This window comes from Dipodomys spectabilis, unplaced genomic scaffold (genome assembly GCF_019054845.1).
Source record: "Dipodomys spectabilis isolate Male_0828 unplaced genomic scaffold, ASM1905484v1 ptg000002l, whole genome shotgun sequence".
Lineage (NCBI taxonomy): Eukaryota > Metazoa > Chordata > Mammalia > Rodentia > Heteromyidae > Dipodomys > Dipodomys spectabilis.
The window spans coordinates 52,616,218-52,638,200 of NW_024870679.1; the positions used below are offsets into that span (position 1 = coordinate 52,616,218).

The 21,983-nt window shown below is 41.9% G+C and overlaps 2 protein-coding genes across 6 annotated transcripts in view; one reads left to right on the forward strand and one right to left on the reverse strand.

Moving 5' to 3' along the window:
* The first annotated feature begins 2,241 nt into the window (after positions 1-2,241).
* Tex38 (testis expressed 38) lies at positions 2,242-3,720 on the forward strand. The gene is made up of 2 exons (XM_042674570.1): positions 2,242-2,329; positions 3,045-3,720. Exons 1-2 carry the CDS (start codon positions 2,242-2,244, stop codon positions 3,644-3,646), a joined length of 690 nt encoding a protein of 229 aa, XP_042530504.1. The 3' UTR covers positions 3,647-3,720.
* Positions 3,721-4,798: 1,078 nt separating this feature from the next.
* The window catches only part of Efcab14 (EF-hand calcium binding domain 14), a 40,934-nt gene continuing 23,749 nt past the window's right edge, over positions 4,799-21,983 (reverse strand). Inside the window, exons 5-11 of one of the 5 annotated variants that reach the window (XM_042682604.1) lie at positions 19,156-19,266; positions 18,661-18,747; positions 17,311-17,502; positions 15,557-15,643; positions 13,149-13,260; positions 11,504-11,629; positions 4,799-8,194 (exon numbers count right to left, since the gene is read on the reverse strand). In XM_042682604.1, the coding sequence (XP_042538538.1) occupies positions 8,019-8,194; positions 11,504-11,629; positions 13,149-13,260; positions 15,557-15,643; positions 17,311-17,502; positions 18,661-18,747; positions 19,156-19,266 (891 nt within the window). In that variant the 3' untranslated portion in view covers positions 4,799-8,018. Of the gene's footprint in view, positions 8,195-11,503; positions 11,630-13,148; positions 13,264-15,556; positions 15,644-17,310; positions 17,503-18,660; positions 18,766-19,155; positions 19,267-21,983 lie in introns of all 5 variants that reach the window. The other 4 variants (XM_042682595.1, XM_042682586.1, XM_042682579.1 and 1 more) reach the window with 4 other exon arrangements.

Genomic DNA, 21,983 nt, shown 5'->3' on the forward strand with positions numbered 1-21,983 from the left:
AGGTTGGCTCAAAAGGATCATTCAGAGCAGGTGCTGGTGGCGGAGGCCTAAATAATACTAGCTACTCAAGAAGCTGAGATCTGGAATATTCTGATTTGAAATCAGTCTAGGTAGAAGAGTCTGAAAGACCCCCATCTCTCAAATAACTTTTTTTTTTGGGGGGGGGGGTCTGGTCGTGGGGCCTGAACTCTGGGCCTGGGCGCTGTTCCTTAGTCCTTCAGCTCAAGGCTAGCGCTTTACCACTTGAGCCACAGCGCCACTTCTAGCTTTTTTCTCTTTGCTTATGTGGTGTTGAGGAACAGAACCCAGGGCCTCATGCATGCAAGGCAAGCGCTCTACCACTGAGCCAACTTCCCAGCACTCAAATAACTTTTGAAGAGCTAGGCTGGATGAGTACTCAAGTAGTAGAGTACCAGCCAAGCAAGTAAGTTGACCAAATGTGAGGCCTTGAGTTGAAACTCCAGTACTGCAAAAAAAAAAATCATCTGGCTGCTGGTGAAATTTAGGATGATATGTGGTGGCAAAGATTGAAATGTTCACAAAGAGTGACTTATTGTTTTACCCAGGATTCTTTTGGCTTTAGTATTCAAAGTGTCATGTCCTGGATAACCTTTTAATCCTGGTCAAACAGGATGGTTGTTTACCCTCCAGGAAAACCAGTGATTTAGCTGAGAGAAGTACCTGGACTAAAATGATGGGAGGGAAAAAGTGGGCAGATTTGGGGTATATTTTGAAAGAAAACCCTAAAGATTTTGTACAGACAGGTGTGATAGAATGAAAGGAGTCAAGGATGACTTACAGGCTCTGAACTAGAAAGTGTTTCTGTTTACAGAAAGGAAGAAGGGTACTTATAGGAGGAAGAATGATCAGGAGTTTGGTTTGAGACATATTTGATCAGAAATGAGGGACATAACCTAAGTTGTAGAGTATATGAGTATAAAGTTCTGAGGTATGTCCTAATTGGAGACATAAAGTTCTAGATATTAACCCATGAATTCATTGAGAACTGAATGTAGACAGAGCCTAAGACTGAACCTGAGAGCCTGGACGCCTGCTGACACTTAGGAGGGAAATAAGATTAAACCAGCAAAGAACTCTAACAAGCAGGGGCCAGTGATTAAGGAGAGCCAAGGGTAAGTGGACCCTGTGGAGAACTCTGTGTAAATAGTGCCTCAAGTCCCTCATTGGGGAACTAGCAGAGAAGGAATTAAATTGTGTTGAGAAGCCAAGCTTGGTCCAGTGGTGCATGCCACTGGGAGCTGACAGGCTTTTTAGAAAGGACTCTCTGAACTATTCTGTAAATGGATCAAGCGTCACTGGGACATGTTAAACAAGTCTCTGACTTGAGTCTTAAGGGACTTGTTGAATAAGGAAGATCTGTCTCCCCTTGCCCCCAGAACTTTAAGCATCTGATGTCAGTTGGATTCTACAACTGTCCCAATCTCTTCAATCAGAGATAATGTGATTCTGGGAAGATAATGGAAATAATTGTTTGCCACAGAGCAGGCATATGAGCCGAGCCTGAGAGGATACGCAAGTGTTCAGTAAAGAGCCACTCTTGGGTGAAGAAACATGTCCTGGATATCCTTTTAATCCTGGCCAAACAGGATGGTTGTTTACCATTCAGGAAAACCAGTGATCTGAGAGAAGTACTTGGAGGTGAATAAGAGGAGTCTGTTCACTCTAACACGGCTAGAAGGGAAAGGAGTATGAGGATTGGAAAGGGAAGGCTAGAGATACAGGACCAGATAAAGGGGAAATCCTACAGGGCTTGATGTGCCAGAAACCCATACCAGCATTTATTGGAAGGAAGAAAGTGAAACAGAAGAGAGATTGTAGGAGACAAAGAGGGAAGCATTGATCAACTGCTCCTCTGTCCTGCACTGCCACCCCTCTCCTCCCACCCACCCCCACAAGGTGTCTGGCCATGGTTTCCTAGTGACCAACATGGGTAAGACTCTGAAAGCGTGAGACCCTAGTGTGAGCCCGGGGGGATGCTCTATGGGTTCACCACAAGGGGTGGACCAATCTCTGATAAAATAAGACACACTAGGTTCATGAGATACTAGTGGATGGCCCTTTGTTGCATTATCTCATAAGCACTGCCCCTGGAATGCTCAGTGCTCAGAACTTGGTGACCTCTCCCTTAGGCAACAATGAGGTCCTGGGCCTTCTGAGGATCCCATTGGTGACAGATCAGTGGATGAGTTTCCTCGCCCCAGAGCAGTGGGCTGGGTACCAATGCACATCCTTATGGATTCCCAACAGGACCTGAGCCTCCCTGGCAGTAAGTATACCCTGAATCCCGCCATTCACTTTGTGTCCTTAGGTGTGGAGACAAAGAAGAATTTGCATGAATGGGGTGCTAAAAGGAAACAGTCCCTTCTAGAAAGAGAAGGCAGAAAGCCAGGCATTGGTGGCTCATGCCTGTAATCCTAGCTACCTAGGAGGCTGAGATCTGAGGATCTTGGTTCAAAGCCAGCCCGGGCAGGAAAGTCCATGACACTCTTATCTCCAATTAACCACCAGAAATCTAAAAGTGGTGCTGTGGCTTAAGTGGTAGAGCTCTTGCCTTAAGCTGAAGACATGAGGGACAGCACCCAGGCCCAGAGTTCAAGGCCCATAACCACCACCAACAACAAAAAAAAAGAGAAGGCAGAGACCATTCTCTGCCCAACCAGAGGGGATACATTGGTGTCCCTGTCAACAGCTGAACCATTTCCCTAAATAGCCCTTAATGAGACTTCTCAGTCCAGTGGACTGGATAGGTTCCTAGGCTGGGAGTCTGACAACCTGGCCAGATCATGCCTCCTCTAGATCTAGCTTTTTTATTTTTTTTATTATCATCTTTAAGCTCCTTGGAACTTTCCATCTCTGAATAAAAGAATGATGACACAAACCTAGGAGGAGGGAGGGAAGGAGTCATGAGAAGAGTTAATTGGCTGGGATGATGATTGGTTCAAGGAAATAAATGAGGGACAGCTCAGATCCCGAACTAGAGCACCATCAGCCAGCCTGCCTCTTTTTTTTTTCCTCTTCCTTAGTGTGGGTCTTGCTGTACTTTGGTTTCCTGGGGCTGTGCTCTGTGGTCACGGGCAGCTGCATTCTCTTTCTTCACTGGAAGAAGAACCTGCGGCGGGAAGAGCGTGCCCAGCAGTGGGTGGAGGTGATGAGAGCTGCCACATTCACCTACAGCCCACTGCTCTACTGGATAAACAAGCGACGTCACTATGGCATGAATACAGCCATTAATACCGGCCCTCCTCCTGCTGCCACCAAGATGGAGACTGAAGTCCAGAATCCAGATTCTCTGTGGGAGATGGACATCCCGGAAGGCAGAGCCTATGTGGTCCCAGAGAGCAGTCCCAGGGGTGAGGCTCCTGGCCCCCCACAACCTGCTCTTGTGGTCCCACAGCAGCCCCTTTCTTCCCCATCACAGCCCCAGACCAGCTCCCCACTCCCAATTCCCATCTTTCAGGAGGTGCCTTTTGCTCTGTCCCTCTGCAACCTACCTCCTATGCTGAACCACTCTGTATCCTACCCTCTGGCCAACTGTCCTGAAAGGAATGTCCACTTCCATTCTTTACCCACACTGGCCCACAGGGGGAACTGCTTCAACGCCAAGCCTTTTGCTTCAGAACTGTAGCTTCCGCTCGATGAAGGTGGGGCTGCAGGGACCAGGGGGCAGAGTAGGAAATGGAACTAACTTCAAGGTGGTTATTGACAGAGGTCAGAGCCCATCTGGTTGTCACTGTATGGAAAATTAAAAAGTCTAAGACTCTTCTACATCTCCTTTGCTTATTTGAAGGCAATTCCTTTCCTGTTTTGTGGGAGCACTTTGCAAACCAACTTGGTCATGAGTCTCACCAATACAACCCTGGAACTGGAGGTTGGCTATAGGGAGGCACACTGAATTAGTACTTGTGTACAGACTCGATATTCCTCCTAGTTATATGCCCTGTGTATAAACTCATATTTGCAAATTATTAGGTTTTATGCAAGGACTTCCCCTAGGAGAAGCAGAGGTTTGTGGAGAAACCCCAAACCTATCTATGACTTCTCTCTAGCAATAGGTTTTATCTTTTTTTTCCTGCTCCAAAATGGTAGAATCTACCTGGGAAGCATGCCTTTTACATTGAATCTCAACATATAAAACAGACCTAAATGTTTGAGCCTCTTATTGAAACAGGCATCACCTTGCCCTCTGCCATTCTGCATGTGACTAAAGCCTGAGCTCTGCTTACTCCTTTAGGCCAAATGCTACAAGTCTTTTTTTTTTTTTGTCAGTCCTGGGCTTGAACTCTGGGCCTGGGCCATAGCACCACTTCCGGCTTTTGAGGAATTGAACCCAGGTCCTCATGCATGCGAGGCAAGCACTCTACCACTGAGACGCCTTCCCAGCCCCCCTCCCCTTTTTTTTGGTTGGTCATGGGGCTTGAACTCTGGGCTTGGGAGCTGTCCCTAAGCTAATCACCTCAAGGCAAGCACTCTACCACTTGAGCCACAGTGCCATTTCTGGTTTTCTGGTGGTTAATTAGAGATGGGTTCATGGACTTTCCTGTCCGGGCTGGCTTTGAATTGCAATCCTCAGATCTCAGCCTCCTGAGTAGCAAGGACTACAGGTATGAGCCACCAACGCCAAGCGCAAATGTTGCAATTCTTATGGTAGGTTTCTGAACATTGCTTTGTGTCTATCATCTATTAGTCTTCGATTTCAAGAGGAAGGAGTTCATACAACTAGGATCAAACCAGATTTTTAAAAAGAAGGGAATAGGGAGGCTTCTTTAGTAAGACATAGTTGAAAGGAAGGAAATATTTTATTTAGACAAATTAAAATGGCAAAGCTCAAGTCATGAAACCCTTGATTAATTCCTTAAGAGAACCAAAATCATTTATCCATTTCCAAAATCGATCCTCTAAAACAAAGTAGATTTACATTTCTTAAAATGAGAAAACAAGGTAGGTTAGGTTCATTTACAATACATGCTCTATCAAATCACAGGAATACACAAATGTGTTCTGGTTTGGAAATGAAAGGACACACATCTAGCTGGTGTTGGCAAGCAAGCCAATGAGGTGTGTAGCAAACAAAAGCTGTCACTAAAATAGGCCATTGTGAACATGAGCCCATCACAATCAAAACCTTGCACTGTGACTGGCAGGCTGGATGCTGAGGAGCGATGACCAGCAAAGGCAAAGAAAGGAAACCACAAGGAAGGCAAAATGCAGAAGTAGGGGGCGCCCACTTCTTTGGCTTTGTTGCATAGGACCCATTTCTGAAGGCCAGGCACTCTCTGCCTTCAGACAACCTGAATTCATCTTGAAGCCAGGTGTTCTCTTCCTTTGGCTTTATTTCCACATTACTTGTCTGACTGGTTTACGAGTTCAGATTGGTCTTGAACTCTTGATCCTTCCTTCTGCCTCAGCCTCCCCAGAGCAAGGATTACAGGTGTGAGCTACCCTATTGGACTTGAGGAAGTTCTTTAAGTAAACATTACTCCAGAAAGCATGAGTCAACAAAACAAATTAGTTTTGAAAATTAGGAGAGAAGCCCTAGGAATCACCAGACTTTAAGGATAAAAGGATTTGAAACCAAAGGCAAACTCACTACTACCCAATCTCTTTCTCAACGCTGAGATGTGGCCGGTGAGGCTTCACTATTGCTCAGTGCAGGCACAGGCTAATAAATTAGGACAACATACAAATGAAAATCCCAAATCAACATTGTGTGATAGGCTGCTGTGGCTCTTAAGCCAGTGAGTCTGTTCAACTTTGAACAAAGGTAGTGTCAAGATATCTACCTCTGTCTGGGACAAATGACATGGTATCATGGGACCAAGTGCAGTATGGAGACACTGCTGACTTGGTAGGGGAGGGGATGGCACTACACATGGCTCAGGGGTGATGCTTGCTGACAAGCTCCAGATGAGAAGAAGAAAAACTAAAAGGAGATGCAAAACAAAAGTACATACCACAAAGAGTTAAAGTGTCCTGAAAGTATCTGCCTATGAATAAGAACTCAAAACTAAAAAGGACAAGCTACATTACCCTCAATATATTTCATATAAATCAGTTCTCAAAAAAATACCTTCCAGGTACAGACACACTATTTATGGTACGGTGTATACAAATATAGCAGTATAATTCAATTTATTGCTAGAACTTTATTTGGTTGTTACAAAATTTGTAAGAGAGTATATATTAAAAAGTGTGTTGTGAGGGGGGAGGGAGGGCAGGGAAGGCAGCTAGAAGACCAAGAGTTATCTTCAAGTTACCTAAAGTGCCAGGCTACTTTTAAACTATATTTTATTAACCTTTCCAAGAAAATGAAATAGCATAAATGGGCAAGGTAAATGTTAAGGGAAAAAAATTTAAATGGGAAAAACATAAATCATGACATAAGTATATATATTCACGGAAAGACTTTGTCTCACTTTAATTAAACTTTAATACTTCTTGAAAAAAAAAGTTAGCCAACACAAAGCTATCATGTAAAGAAAAAAAAACTAACCTTTAAATATGTAAGGGTACTGGACTGCATCCACGGCTGATGGCAACTTGGATAAGTTAAAGGGAAATGTTCTCTACTAAAAAGCTTCTCTAGTTTCTCCCTGACTTGGCTACAGCAAAATTAAATTTGGTAAAGTTAAGTGTTCCTTTAGTGTTGCCCAAAGACTGCTCCTAGGAACAACACCAACTCATGAGTCTAACTCAGTGTAGAGATGACAAGAATGTATTATCCTTCCGGCCCAGGGACCTTTTGTGGCAAGTCCAAAGAAGTATTTAAGGGCTTCTACCATCTTGTGAGGACTCTTGCTCCAGGCTTGCTTGCTATAGTTTGGCACCTTCTGGGCAGAGAACCACTAATAACAAGTTCTGAGCTGATGAATATGATTTTCACTTCATACTCTTTTTTGCATTAGTCATCCTACCAAGGAATTTATCATGTTCTCAGTTAGCCCCCATGTAAAATTCCAAGGGGTATAGCTTCTAGAGTCAAAACCATAAGCATAGCATTCTTCAAGTATTCTGGTGGCCAGTTTGTGATGGTGACAAGGGACTTGGGTTCTGCCGTAATAGAATGGAGGGCATTCTGAAGGTAGGAGCCAGCTATAGCTCTAAGATAGACTTGAGTTGTGGGTAGGGGGAGATAATCTAGCTTACTTGTGAGGAAAATACAGATCCCCACTGGATAACTTTTTAATGCTCAAAAACCCTAACAGAAGATTAAAAATGAGAAAGATCCTCAACAAGACTTCTCTGATTCTAGGTTGAGGTTAACTGAGAGAGCAGGAACAAAGACCCAGAATCTGACTTTCCTGAGCCTGGAGCTAGGCTATCTCCAGTGTCCATTCCCTGAATCAATTCCCTCAGCTCCCAGGCCAAAACCCATGGCAGCACCTGGGCTGAGGGATACCTTAAGGAGATGTGGACATAGTTTTAACTGCTATGCAGATCAGATTAACAAACTTTAATAAGTCATTTGTTCACATCCTGTTCAAAACCTTTCTTCCTACTTTTCATACAATATGCACAACTTTTCTTTTGTTTTAAATATTTACAAGCAGAAAAGGTCTATCTTTTAAAGAAAAGACAGTTTCTGAGTCTCTATAAAGTGCAGCTAATTTAAGGCAAATTTATATGAAATATAAAAGGTAGCTATTCTCTTTCTATATACACTTTCCAGTTTTAAAAGATAAGGTCTCCTCCTTAAAAAAAGGAGAGAGAAAAAAAAAGGGGGCTTTTTTTTTTCCTGGTAATTTCAAAATGTAAAAGCTTACTGGTTTCAAGAAACCATAAGACTTCTGACTATCATATTATAAGTAATATGGTTTTCTTTTTTAAAAAAATAATTTTTATATAGTTTTTTCAAACAAGTTAAAAGGTGGCAATGTGTCTGCTACAATAGTTTGGAGGACATGAGGGGCAGCTGGATAGGAAAAATGGTTGTTTATGTCGAGTAAATAGATTTTAGGTAGTTAGGGGTCTATCTCCATTTCCAAGTATGCCTGATGAAGCTAGACACCTAAAGCTACTCTTAGCTCCAGGAATGAGTATCTTCCATCCGAATTGGAATCAAATGCTCTCAAGCTTTCTTGTTCTGGCATAGAAGAGCCTAGGAGATTCCAGATTTCTTGGTAGGTCAACTTCCCATTCATATCCTGGCCAGTCTTGTGGAACAAATTCTGAAGATCTGTCAAAAGGAATTGCAAAAAATGTGTTTATGCATATAGCTGAATATAGCTAAAAGTAGTCTCAAGTCAGGTGAGCCAGTAGTTCATGCCTGCAATCCTATCTACTTAGGAGAATGAGACCTGGAGTATTATGGCTCAAAAGCAGGCCAGGAAGAAAAGTTTGTGAGACTCCATCTCCAATTAATCCCTCAAAAGCTAGGCTGATGGCATGGCTCAAATGGTTGAGAACCAGAAATGAGCAAGCAAGCAAGCACAAAACCCTGGATTCAAGTCCCAGTAGCCTCAAATGACTTTAAAGCAATAAAAGAAAAGCTCCTTTGCAGATATTTCAAAAAATGTTTATGTTTAGGATCTCACTGAATCATTAAGAGCAATTTTCAATCCTTTAAAAACAAGATGAATACCAAATGGCACTATCCTATAGTGACACAATGGAGAAATGCATGGCCTGGTTTTCTCCCTGGCCAGGGCCTTCTCTTTAAATTTTCATTTTTTGTTTTTGCCAGTCCTGGGACTTGAACCAGGATCTGGGCTCTGTCCCTGAGCTTCTTTTGCTCAAGGCTAGCACTCTACCACTTGAGCCACAGCTCCATTTCTAGCTTTTTCTGTTTATGTGGTACTGAGGAATTGAACCCAGGGCTTCATGCATACTAGGCAAGCACTCTACCACTAAGCCACATTCCCAGCCCCTTCCCTTTAAATTTTCTTCCCTTTACTTTACATTGAAGGGAGGTAAAGAAGCACAGAAGCTTATTTGATAGGAACTAGTCTGTAAAGCAGACCATGGCATATTGTGAGAATCTTGCTGGATGGCTGTGTGGGGAATGGAGGAATGTTTTAGTTGTCTACAAGCAATAATAATCCCCCAAACTCAATTTTGGTAGAAAAACCAAAGCTCAAAAGTGAAAGTAACTTGCCTGAGTCTTAGAAATGGACTAGAAAACATGTTTTATTATTACGCAGTCTGGTGCTCTTTCTATTAGGTGTCAGCTTAAGAACCAGGGACTCAAGATTATATTAAGCTGTCACTTCCTAATCACCAGGAGAACCATCATCAAAAAGATTTGTTAGGGCTGGGAAGTTGGCTCAGTGGTAGAGTGCTTGCTTCGCATGCTTGAGGCCCTGGGTTTGATTCCTCAGCACCACATAAGCAGAAAAAAGCTGGAAGTGGCACTGTGGCTCAAGTGGTAGAGCACTAGCCTTGAGCTGAAGAGCTGAGGGACAGTGCCCAGGCCCAGAGTTAAGCACCCACAACCGACAAAAAAAAAAAAAAAAAAGGGTATTTGTTGAACTGGGAATGTGGTAGACTGCTTGCTTAGTATGCATGAAGCCCTTGTTCAATCCCTCAGTTCAACATAAGGAGAAAATGACAGAAGTGGCATTGTGGCTCAAGGTGGTAGAGCGCTAGCGTTGAGTAAAAAAGTTCAGATATTGCCCAGGCCTCAAGTTCAAGCCCATGACTGGTCAAAAAAAAAAAAGTGTTTGTTGGTGATACCAAGTGCAGGTGGTTCATGTCTGAACTCAGGAGGCTTAAAAAAAGAATTTGATTGTGTTCCTATAATCAACTGAATGATTTAGATTCTAATACTGAAGAAGGTAAATGGGGCTTATGTTTCTTTAAAAATCATCTAAAATTCATTTCTTTTCTTCATTGAATGCCTCTTTGATTTAATGGGGGTACTGTTTGATACTCAGGAAGAATGAAAAAGGAAGGAGAGATGGATTTGGGAAGTGAATCAAAGCATTCTTGCCAATTTCTAAATAGCGCCCTACTGTCACTCCTGTCAGAAGCTGGGCAATGCAGCTAGTAAAACCTCAAAAGCTCTCTGAGAGCCAGAAAATAGGAAACTTTTTCCAGATGCCTGTCACCAAGTGCTAGATTTCAAGTGTGTGTGTGTGTGTGTGTGTGTGTGTGTGTGTGTGTGTGTGTGTGTGTGTGTGTGTGTGTGTGTGTGTGTGTGTATGAGTTTATGAAACTCATATTTCATGCTCCATACTTTCTAGTAGTATACAAAAATAAAATTTCTGTTAGGATATGTTTCCTAGTGGCATGGTACCTAAAGTAAAGGGTCAAAGAAAGGTAAGTGGAGAGATATGGGTGATTTCCCAGCAAATGCTGGGAGGTTTTGACATCACAATAAAGAGCAGAACACACTATTCGAAGGCAAATATGCTTATCTTCCTATGATGTTTCTCTTGTTGACTTTCAGCAAAGGGCTTCTCATTTTTGGAGGATCATCATTTTACTAACCTCACAGTACTATCTTCATTTTGTCCTCTACAATATGGTACATTGCTTAAGAGTATAAGCTTTGCTGTCAGTCAGCTTGAATTCTGCCTCAACCACTTACTGAGTGCCCAGACTTATGTTTACAAGATGGTGATGCAAATAAAGTATGTGGCTTATAAGTACTCAAATAAATGTTAGATACTTCTTGGTTGTTGTTGTTTAGTTGTGGGGCTTGAACTCTGGGCCTGGGCACTGGTGCCCAGCTAGATATTTTTATTTATTTATATTTATTTATTTATTTATTTTTTGGGTCCAGTCGTGGGATCTGAACTCTGGGCCTGGGTGCTGTCCCTCAGCTCTTCAGTTCAAGGCTAGTCCTCTACCACTTGAGCCACAGTTCCACTTCCGGCTTTTTTTCCCTGCTTATATAGTGCTGAGGAATCGAACCGAGGGCCTCATACATGGGAGGCAAGCACTCTACCACTGAGCCAACCCATATTTTTCCCAGCCCCCATATTTTTATTTTTTTATACAACTTAAAAAGTAAAAAGTTACAACCTTGGCTGGGTCCAGGTGATTCACATCTGTAATATTAAGGAGGCTAAAATCTGGAGAATCACAGTTTGAGGCCAGTCTGGGCATAAAAGTTTGCTAGACTTCATCTCCATACTAACCAGCAAAAAGAGCTAGAGGTGTGACTTAAAAGAGTTAGCACTCAAGCTGGGCACCAGTGGCTCACCTGTAATCCTAGCTACTCAGGAGGCTGAGATCTGAGGATCATGGTTCAAAGCCAGCCTGGGCAGGAAAGTCCATGAGACTCTTAACCTCCAATAAACCACCAGAAAACTAGAAATGGTGCTGTAGCTCAAGTGGTAGAGCACTTGCCTTGAGCTGAAGAACGCAAGGACAGCTCCTAGGCCCAGAGTTCGAACCCAACAACTGCCCCCACCTCGCCACCCCAAAAAGAGTTAGCACTTAAGCTAGCAATCTCGAGGTCCTGAGTTCAAACTTCAGTACCATACAAAAAAAGTAATGACATGGAACCTTCCTACCATTACCCCACAGTATAGAAATTTACCTTCAAGGCTAGAAATTCCTGGTAGGGAGATAGGTTTTAACTGGGTAGCTTTCTCAATTTTGTCTCCAAGAAACTGTGAAAATTTTGGCAATGCTGAAGGCTTTGATGTAAAATTCTGCACTTGTTCTGTAACAAATACATACACTTTTAGTATAGTCAATTCCAACAGCAAATTAAACAAGCACTGAAGGTCACTATTTAGGGAAATTGCGTATGTATTCATTTAAAAGAAACAATTAAATATTAACTAGCAGAGATTATGTAATGTTAAAGGCTTGGACTGAGATATGCTGGTGGGCAAGTGAGGATGAATCAGTATTATGTTAACATGAAGGTTTAAAGCAGCAGTACCCTGAAAGATGTTACGAAGGTGAAACACCTCTAATTTGAGAATCCATAATCTGAAATGCTTCAAAATTCAAAAATTTTGGAGTGTTGACGTAAGTGGAGAAGTCCACATGTGATGGTCACAATTAAAATTGCCATCAGGCTATGTATTTATTTTCAGACTTGAGTAATATCTCATTATGTCTATACAAGTATTCCAAAATTTGAAAAAAATTTGGAATCAGAAATACTTGAGGTCTCAAACATTTTGCATAAAAGAGACTTACTCAAGTGGTAGTAGAGGTTAGTATTATATGCCTTTAGATGGTAAGGCAAGATGGCAAAACACAATGAGAGGGGCTGGGAAGGTGGCTCAGTGGTAGAGCGCTTGCCTTGCATGCATGAGGCATGGGTTCGATTCCTCAGCACCACATAAGCAAAAAGAAAAAAGCCAGAAGTGGCACTATGGCTCAAGTGGTAGAGCGCTAGACTTGAGCTGAAGAGCTGAGGGACAGCGCCCAGGCCCAGAGTTCAGGCCCCATGACCAGACCCCCACCTCAAAAACAACAACAACAAAAAAAACCACAATGAGATGGTAAAACAGCCCAGTGGTTGGATATTAATGATGTTTTGACTTCCTGGGAGATGTGCTATAAGCCTAGACTGGGAGTATATGCTATCAGCTGAGCTGGAACAAAGGCTGTTAGCATAAGATTATGTAGCACAGTGTTATAAGGCCTCTATGGTAGTTCTGCTTTTCCAAAACTACTTTTTCCAAAAAATACTTGTAGGATGATAGATCAAAGCCAACACTGAAAAATGCTTTTGTTGTCTTCTCAAAGGGCCTAAATCAGTAAAGGTTAATTAATGCATTTGCTATATAACTGTCTCTACCTAAAGCCATGTGCCCTCCCACCCCAATAGTTCCATTATGCTAATGATTTTCAAAAGTGCTAATAATATTTATTTTTAAGTAAATTTTATGCACTTACAAAATGGAAAGGCTCATGAACAACATTTAGGGCTGGTTTAGAATTCACTACGACAGTAACATTTTTACCTATAATTGGATGCAGACAGCATGGAGAAGTCTATTTCCAGCTAAACATTACCCATTCTTCCCTTAATAGACCAGAGTACAAATCATGTACAAAATGGTTTTACTAAATGAAAGCAAAGTGCATCAGCTTCATCTCAGTGCGCTCAGGCATTACTCACTTGGTTCGATCAGTGCTGCTGAAACACCTTTCCCACTCTGTGCGGGAGGCAAGTTGCCCAAGCCTGCGTGAAATATTCAAGAAGCTAGGCCCGCACTCACCTTCATCTGCAGTCTCTGGAGGACTATTGCTTTCAGGTTTGTTTGTGAGAGCACTGATCAGCTGCAATTTCTCTCGTAATTTGGATACCTGAGAATTTGGGCTATCTTCTTTCTGCTCAAAACAAAGATCACAGAAAGTTTAAGGCAGGAGGCCTCAACTGAGCCTCCAATATTGTCCACAGCATTTGTAGCATGCAGTTCTTGACCCTCATTTGTCAATGAATTGATGAATACTAGAAATACCTTTTTTCTCAGTGTTGATAAGTCTCTAACTGGATTTGAGGCTAGACTATTAAGGAAAGATTACGCTCTACTCACTGACTCACTGTGAACATTTGGCTGATGGAAGAAAGCATGCAAGCATCAGCAGTTGAGGAAATGTACCATTGCTCAGGTATCTGTGCAACACCCATTTCCTAAATGAGGACAGTGCTTTCTGGAAGTTATTTCACACTAACTAAATATATCATATCACCAGTGACTAGACCACATGATGCACAGGATTTTTATTGTTTGTGCTAACACTGGGATTTGAACTCAGGGCCTCTTGTTCTCACTTGGCTTCTTCCTCTCAAGGCTGATGTTCTACCACTTGAGCCATACCTGTATTTCCAACATTTTGCTGGTTAATTGGAGATAGAGTCTCACTGATTTGTCTGCCTGGATTGGCTTTGAACAGGGATCCTCAGATTCAACCTCCTGAGTAGCTACTAGGATTATAGGTATGCGCCATGTCACCTGTGGCTCCCCTTTCCCCCTGTTTTGTCGGTCATGGGGCCTTGAACTCTGGGACTGGGTCAGTGTCCCTCAGCTCTTCAACTCAAGGCTAGCGCTCTACCACTTGAGCCACAGTGCCACTTCCAGTTTTTTGGTGGTTTATTGGAGATAAGAGTCTTACAGACTTTCCTGCCCGGGCTGGCTTTGAATTACGATCCTCAGATCTTAGCCTGTGGAGTAGCTAGATTATAGGCCTGAGCCACCAGCACCTTGCTCCTACCCCGCCTTTCTAAAGCAGCTAAACTCAAACCACAGGTATTTCCCCTCCAAGTCTCCCGATAGTGATGATTCAAATGGTAGGGGAAATCATCAGGAACAAGGAGCTACAGTATTTTTAATTGAAATTTTACTTATTTTCAACTTTTTTTTTTTAAAGTTCCTCCCTCATACTACACCTCATTCCCAGGATGATCAAGAATGACATAAAAATAAGTTTAATTAATTGCTCCTGATAATGTGAAAAGGCCTGATCCTATGTTTATTAGAACATCAACAGATCTCACATTTCTTTCATCTAATACTTTTACTTGCCTATTTTTACTTCTGCCCTAATATTACTGTTTAGCAGGCTATTTAGTTTACTTAAGGAGCTCCAATATGGACACATATAACAAAAAACAGGTACTAAATGCTTATTGTAAGGAGAAATGAAGTATGGTTAGGATGTGTTGATGAAGTAGGAAAGGAGTCTGGAAGTAAAGACAAGAAATTTATGTAAAATTGTTTACTGGTATTGTGTTCTGATGTCTACTGTTAAACTACCAACTACTACTGAAATCTCATTTCTCCTCTCCCTCTTCCTCTTTTCTCCCCCTCCCCCCCCCTTGGTATTGGGAGTTTGAACTCAAGGCCTTGTGCTTGCCAGGCAGGTTTTCTTACCACTACTACTTTCTTCTTTTTCTGGTGGTATTAAAGTTTTGAATTCAGGGTCTCACACTTGCTTGGCTTGTGCTGTACCACTTGAACCATGCCTTGTGCTAGTTATTTTGGAAACAAAGTCTAATGGACTTTTTTGCCCAGGCTGGCCTTGAACTATAAACCTTCAGAACAGTAAGAATTACAAGCATGAGCTTGTCTGGCCACTATTACTTTCAAACAGTAACCATCTGTTATTTTTTTGGTACATATTATTTATATCTGGCTCTAATGTTTAAAACACTTTTTGCAGAAGCAATTCAAAAACTCAATAAAAGCCCAGCTTATAATGCACCAAGACCTTAAATATATGTGACTTTCTATTACAAAATTGCTAAGGATGAAAAATAAAGATAGACAGCATTTTATCACTCTGGTACTAGTGGATCACATATGTAATCCTAGTTAGGAGATGGAGATTGGAAGGATCATGGTTTGAAGCCAGCCAAGCAAAAAGTCAGTGAGACCCATCCCCCATCTCAATCAATAAAAGCTGTCATCCCAGCTATGCAGAAGTATAAACAGGTACTGCAATCCAGGCTGGCCCAAGCAGAAACACAAAACCCTCTCCCAAAATAACTAACGCAAAAAGGGTTGGGAGCATGGTCAAGTGATAGAGAAGTTTTAGCACATGAGACCAAACTGCTCTTTTTGAGAAGGGGACAGACAGATGCTGATGAATTTGTTTTTATTTCAGGGAGGCCCCTGTTATTTACCTTTACATTCTGGGTTTTCACAATATCGGTTCTGTTGGCCTCTGGATCCACAGATTCTCTTTTCAGAGTGGCAGCTCTGTTCCCCACCTTAGTAGGCAAAAAGGACAAGAGAAAAAGATTAAAGACAAGCCTTAAAACTTGAACAACACTTAACATTTTTAAACAAACTGAAGCTTATTTAACAGGTCTTGCACCACTTGCAACAGGAACATCAGAATGGAGGCAGAATGGAAAGGGAGCAAGTCAAAGTAGAAGCTGGGGACTTTACAAACTTTAAAACTTTGAAGCATGAAAAGTGAGAGAACTTTTATCCAGATCCACATTGGGTACTCTGCTGTTGGGAGAAACAGTGGGGCATATGGATATTATTACCAATTTTCTCTGCTGGATAAAAATATGAAAGGACAGGGCAGGGACAGTAGGGGGAATCTGGGGGTGGTAAGTTTTCACAATAAGCCTTGAAAACCTTCCAGGCTTACTATATTCATCAAAACATCCCAAGTTCCCTACTTAGCCTAGCTAGGTTCAAAAGGGCTTTAAAAACTAGGGTTCCTTTAATCTTCACAGCTTTGTACTAAATTACACACCCTTCTAAATCAGGAGGGGCTGGTAGAGGGGGATAGGTCTTCTACTCCACCCTTCAAAGCCATGTCTGGGCAACTTGCCAAGGCTCCCCCATGGCAGATCATTTCAAACGCTCCTTGCCTTGTGCCAGAGTTCAACTTTACTTGTCAGCTTGCTTCCAGCTTTGTGGATACTTGAATTTATAGTACAATTTCCTGTATTTGGTTTCCATTTTTTTAGATGCCTGTGTCTTTGCTGCTTGACACCTTTTAAAGGTTGGGGCCTATAACAGTCACAGAATAATCCATATGTGGATTCTGCATGCTGTGTAGGTAAAAGGTGATTTTAAAAAGCCCACATTAAAGTATTCATAAACAGGTGGGTCAGCCAGCATCAGAAACTTCATAGGTGACTCAATTTTCTTATGAGGGGTCAGAGTCACTGACCTTATGTATTGAGCTAGTTTATTTTAAATGGTTCTCTTGACATTATATGCCAAGAGTTCCCCTTGATATTCTGACGAAAGAAAGCTAAATTCAGGCTTAAAAGAAATGGCAAAAAAAAAAAAAAAAAAAAGGTAACTCATTATTCCTATTTTTTTTTTTTTTTTTTTTGGGTCCGGTCGTGGGGTCTGAACTCTGGACCTGGGTGCTGTCCCTCAGCTCTTCAGCTCAAGGCTAGCACTCTACCACTTGAGCCACAGCGCCACTTCCGGCTTTTTTCTTTTTGCTTATGTGGTGCTGAGGAGTCGAACCCAGGACCTCAGGCATGCAAGGCAAGCGCTCTACCACTGAGCCACCTTCCCAGCCCCCATTATTCCTATTTCTAACATCTTGGAAAAGATCAGGAAGACCTCAGACCTCCTTTGGAAATGTGCTTAAGCTTCCATACTAGATAAGTCACTGTAACATATTAGGAGACTTGTGATCTCTGCCAACAACTTGTGATGGTAAGGCCTTGGAAAGCAAGTTGATGCCGCCACAACTCCCTTTCCAAATGTACTGGCACAGCCTCTGTCAGTCACATCACAGAGCTGGTGGAATGACTAAAGGAGACAGGGATTAAGTACAACACAGATGTTCTCAAGAACAGCGACGTCTGTTCTCAAAAGGAGGTAGAATCTCATCTACATATAGACAAAATACATTGCAACAAGAACATGTCACAAAAGAAATGCTGTAAATGCTTACCATGCTGGAAGTCAGGTTTGCTTTCTTTTCTACCTTGCTCAAAGCAACCATATCACTTTCTATCAGGTTGACTCTCTGCGTAAGATTAGTGAGTGTCTCATTCATCCCCTCGAATTTAAGATCATTCTGTCTCTGGTACCCCACTATGGCACTGTTTACCTCCTCTAAAGAGTTGTGAAGGTACAGGACATCCTAGAGTAGAAATAAATCAAGTTGCAGAATGCAGCTAAAGATTGCTATTAGACAAGCAGGCCAGCAGCACAGAACAACTATTTCTATGCCAAATTATTGAAGCAAACTCCATTTTCCCCGCTGTAACCATCCATCTTCTGTCCCTGCCTTGTCCTTCCCCCAATTCTAAATTGCTCCCACTTTACTCCCCATGAAATGGTATGATCTCAGTTGGACAGAGGGAAGAGGAAAACATATGTGATTCCCTCTATGATCCCAGAAAGCAGAGTTTGGGAATTGATTTCCCAGTGTTCACCTCACCTGTTGGCAGGAAGGCTGGCTGGGTTATTAACTGAAAATCCCATTAACTTAATTCATCAGAGCAAGACTACCTTAGGAACAATATCAACTATTAAATTGGTTCATGTAACAAAACCATAACAAGTAGTGCATTACTGATTGCTACTTAAAAAGAAATGATGCCTACAGGTTTTAAAGGTTTTTAAACTCAGGAAAGAAATTCTTTTCAGTGAACATTTCCTTTATTTTGGTTAATGTGATTCTGAACTCAGTATTCTTTTTTACTCTCTTCTTGCCTTTTTTTTAGATTTAAGAAAATTCCAATTTTCAACACTATGCTTCCTGCTGGGCACTGACTGCTTATGTTTATTCTCTTAGCTACTCTGGAGGCTAATTGAGGATTTAGCCAGCAAAAGCTGAAAAAAAAAAAGCTGAAAACAGCGGCATGGCTTAAGTGGTAGAGTGCCAACTGTGAGCAAAACAGATGAACAAGGGTGAGACGCCCTGAGTTCAAGCTCTAGTAGTGGCAAAAAAAAAAAAAAAAAAGGAGAAAGAAATGCTTTAAGGCAAGTACTCTGTTATGGAGCTTTATCCCCAACCCTAGATTGAGGTTCCCCACTTTCCCCCATAGACCAGGAAAATGTGATCATTCTATGTCTTTCAAGATGAAAATGGAATTTACCCCACTGACTGACATGCAGAGGAAAAGCCATGTTCAAAGGATAGCATTTTAGCTTCCCTAGATGCCAGCACACATCCTCCTCTACCAGCTCTTAACAGGCAAATAGATACATAAGATATTGATTGAGGTACCATAACACTAAGACTAAACCCTCAGTCTGCCTCTATAGTCCATCACGGCCCAGAGGTAAAAAGTACCTGTTTCCAATTCTCACTGTGGGTTTTATTGTCAAGTTCCGATGAAGGTGATGGTGATGGAACAATCTGGTTGCTTCCATTGGTGTCCTTTAAGAAATGTTGATTCTGTTAATACAAATGGAGGGTGAGATAGGAAACAATTGCTAGATCTACTTAACCATCTGGAATGGTCCTGGAACATTCTAGCCTCCCCCAGGATACAAGCAAGATAATTCGGCCTTTCCTTCTTTTCTATTTTCCTTCTTAGTCATTCCATCCTCAGAAATAGTTTTTTTTATCAGTGTCTCCTCTAGTATCATGTTTTCATGCTTGCAAAAGACTCGGCTTTCAATTCTATCTACTGTTTAAGTTACAGATTATACAATACTTGCTACATGTTTCTTATTAGACTTTTTAAGCAGGTTCAACTAGGTAGCAAGTTGGTACCATGACTCTTATACAGAAATGTGCAAGCAGGAGTATCTACTTTTTTATAGCATTTGCAGATCTCCTTACCATATCACTCTGCAGGAACTCCAGAGTTTTCTTGTGTTCATCCACAGTTTCCTGCATTGCCTCCACAGCAAGATGGACACTGTTTAAAGTATTGCCAATAGAAGCTACACTCTGCAGACATATATAAGAATGTCAGTTCTCCCTTTATAGCAGCTCTACTAAGATTTGACTGAAACGCACTTCAAATTGTACCACAGCATTATTTGTCATAAATACACAGATGACACCATTATGACAATCAAGGCAATACACACCTTTCACCTCCAGAAATTTCCTCATGCTCCTTCTAATTCCTTTCTTTCTGACCCCAGGCAACCCTAACACACTTTTTGTCACTTAGGTATTACTTTCCATTTTTTAAAACTTAACATAAATACAACCAGTGAGCAATAACTTCCTTCCTTCCTTTCTCCTCCCTCCCTCCTTCCCCCTTTCTCTTTCTTTCCTTCCTTCCTTCCTTCATTCCTTCCTTCTTCCCTCCCTCCCTCCCTCCCTTCCTTCCTGTCACTGCTTTCACTCAGCACAAATAAGATTCATTGATGTTTTAACTACCTATATATTATATTCCATTGTATGGCTATAGCAGCTTGCTTATTCACCTGCTCATAGATGTTTAGGTTTTTTTTTTTGTCGGTCATGGGGCTTAAACTCTGGGCTTGGGTGCTGTCCCTGTGCTCTCCAGAACAAATGGAGAGGAGTATTTAGAAGAAATGACAATGTTAAAGTTAACTGGGCACCAGTTACTCCCTTACGTGTGATCTCAGAAGGCTGAGATCTGAAGATTGTGGTTCAAAGCCAGCCCAAGCAGACAGATTCAAATGACTTTTTCTTTTTTTTTTGGTCAGGCCTGAACTCTGGGCCTGGGTGCTGAACCTGAGCTCTTCAGCTCAAGGCTAGCCCTCTACCACTTGAGCTATAGCACCACTTCCAGTTTTCTGGTGGTTTATTGGAGATAAGAGTCTCACAAACTTTCCTGCCCGGGCTGGCTTTGAACAGCGGTCCTCAGATCTCAGCCTCCTGAGTAGCTAGGATTACAGGAGTGAGCCACCGGTGCCCGGCTAAATGTTCCAATTTTTTTTTTTTTTTTTTTTTGGGTCCGGACATGGGGCCTGAACTCTGGGCCTGGGCACTGTCCCTAAGCTCTTCAGCTCAAGGCTAGTGCTAGTGCTCTGATGTTTAGTTTTTTTCAGTATTGAAATTAGAAATAAAACATTCCTGCAAGTCCTTATGTGGACTTGTGATTTTATTTCTCTTTTTCCCATTATTACAATATTTGAGGTAAAGGCTGATCATAAGGTAGGTAGGTCTATACTTGACCGTGTGTGTGTGTGTGTGTGTGTGTGTGTGTGTGTGTGTGTGTGTGATATTCTCTTCAGTATACTCTTTTTCCCATTATTACAATACTTAAGGTAAAGGCTGATCATAAGGTAGGTAGGCCTATACTTGACCGTGTGTGTGTGTGTGTGTGTGTGTGTGTGTGTGTGTGATTCTCTTCAATATACTCTTTTTCCCATTATTACAATACTTAAGGTAAAGGCTGATCATAAGGAAGGTAGGTCTATACTTGACTCTGTGTGTGTGTGTGATTTCTCTTCAGTATATTCTTTTTCCCATTATTACAATACTTGAGATAAAGGCTGATCATAAGGTAGGTAGGTCTATACTTGACCGTGTGTGTGTGTGTGTGTGTGTGTGTGTGTGTTGGTTCTGGGGCTTGAACGATCATAAGGTAGGTAGGTCTATACTTGACCGTGTGTGTGTGTGTGTGTGTGTGTGTGTGTGTGTGTGTGTGTGTTGGTTCTAGGGCTTGAACGATCATAAGGTAGGTAGGTCTATACTTGACCGTGTGTGTGTGTGTGTGTGTGTGTGTGTGTGTGTGTGTGTGTGTGTGTGTGTTGGTTCTGGGGCTTGAACGATCATAAGGTAGGTAGGTCTATACTTGACCGTGTGTGTGTGTGTGTGTGTGTGTGTGTGTGTGTGTGTTGGTTCTGGGGCTTGAACGATCATAAGGTAGGTAAGTCTATACTTGACCGTGTGTGTGTGTGTGTGTGTGTGTGTGTGTGTGTGTGTGTGTGTGTGTGTGTTGGTTCTGGGGCTTGAACTCAGGGCCTGGGAGCTGTTTCTGAGTTTCTTGGCTCAAGGCTAGCTCTCTATCAATTGGGCCATAGTTTCATTTCTAACTTTTTGGTAGTTAACTAGAGATAAGTCTTACAGATATTTCTGCCTGGGCTAGCTTCAAACTCAGATAATCAGATCTCAGCTTCCTGTGTAGCTGAAATTAAGGAGTGTGTCACTGGTGCCTAGCTTATACTTGCCTTCTGGAAAAACAAAGAAAAAAGAAAGCTGAGCACCAGTGGCTCACACCTGTTATCCTAGCTACTCAGGAGGCTGAGCTCTGAGGATTGAGGTTCAAAGCCAGCCTGGGCAAGAAAGTCTGTGAAACGGTTATCTCCAATAAACCACTGAAAACCAGAAGTGGTTCTGTGGCTCAAGTGGTAAAGTACTAGCCTTAAGCTGAAGAGCTGAAGGACAGCACCCAGGCCCAGAGTTAAAGCCCCACCACCAACAAAAAAAAGAAAAAAGAAACCTGCCAACAATCTTCTGAAAAGATTTTTACCATTTCTGCAGTCCCACCAGTAGTGTTAAGAGAGTTTCCATTACTCTTTATATTCATGAATTCTGATGTCTCCAATTTTAGTCATTTTAGTAAAGTGTACTGCTATCCTATAATTTTAATTTACACAAAACACTCATCTAGTTACTATTATTGTTGTAGTTGTTGTTTTTTGGTACTGAGGACTGAACTCAGGCCTTCAGGTGCTCTATCA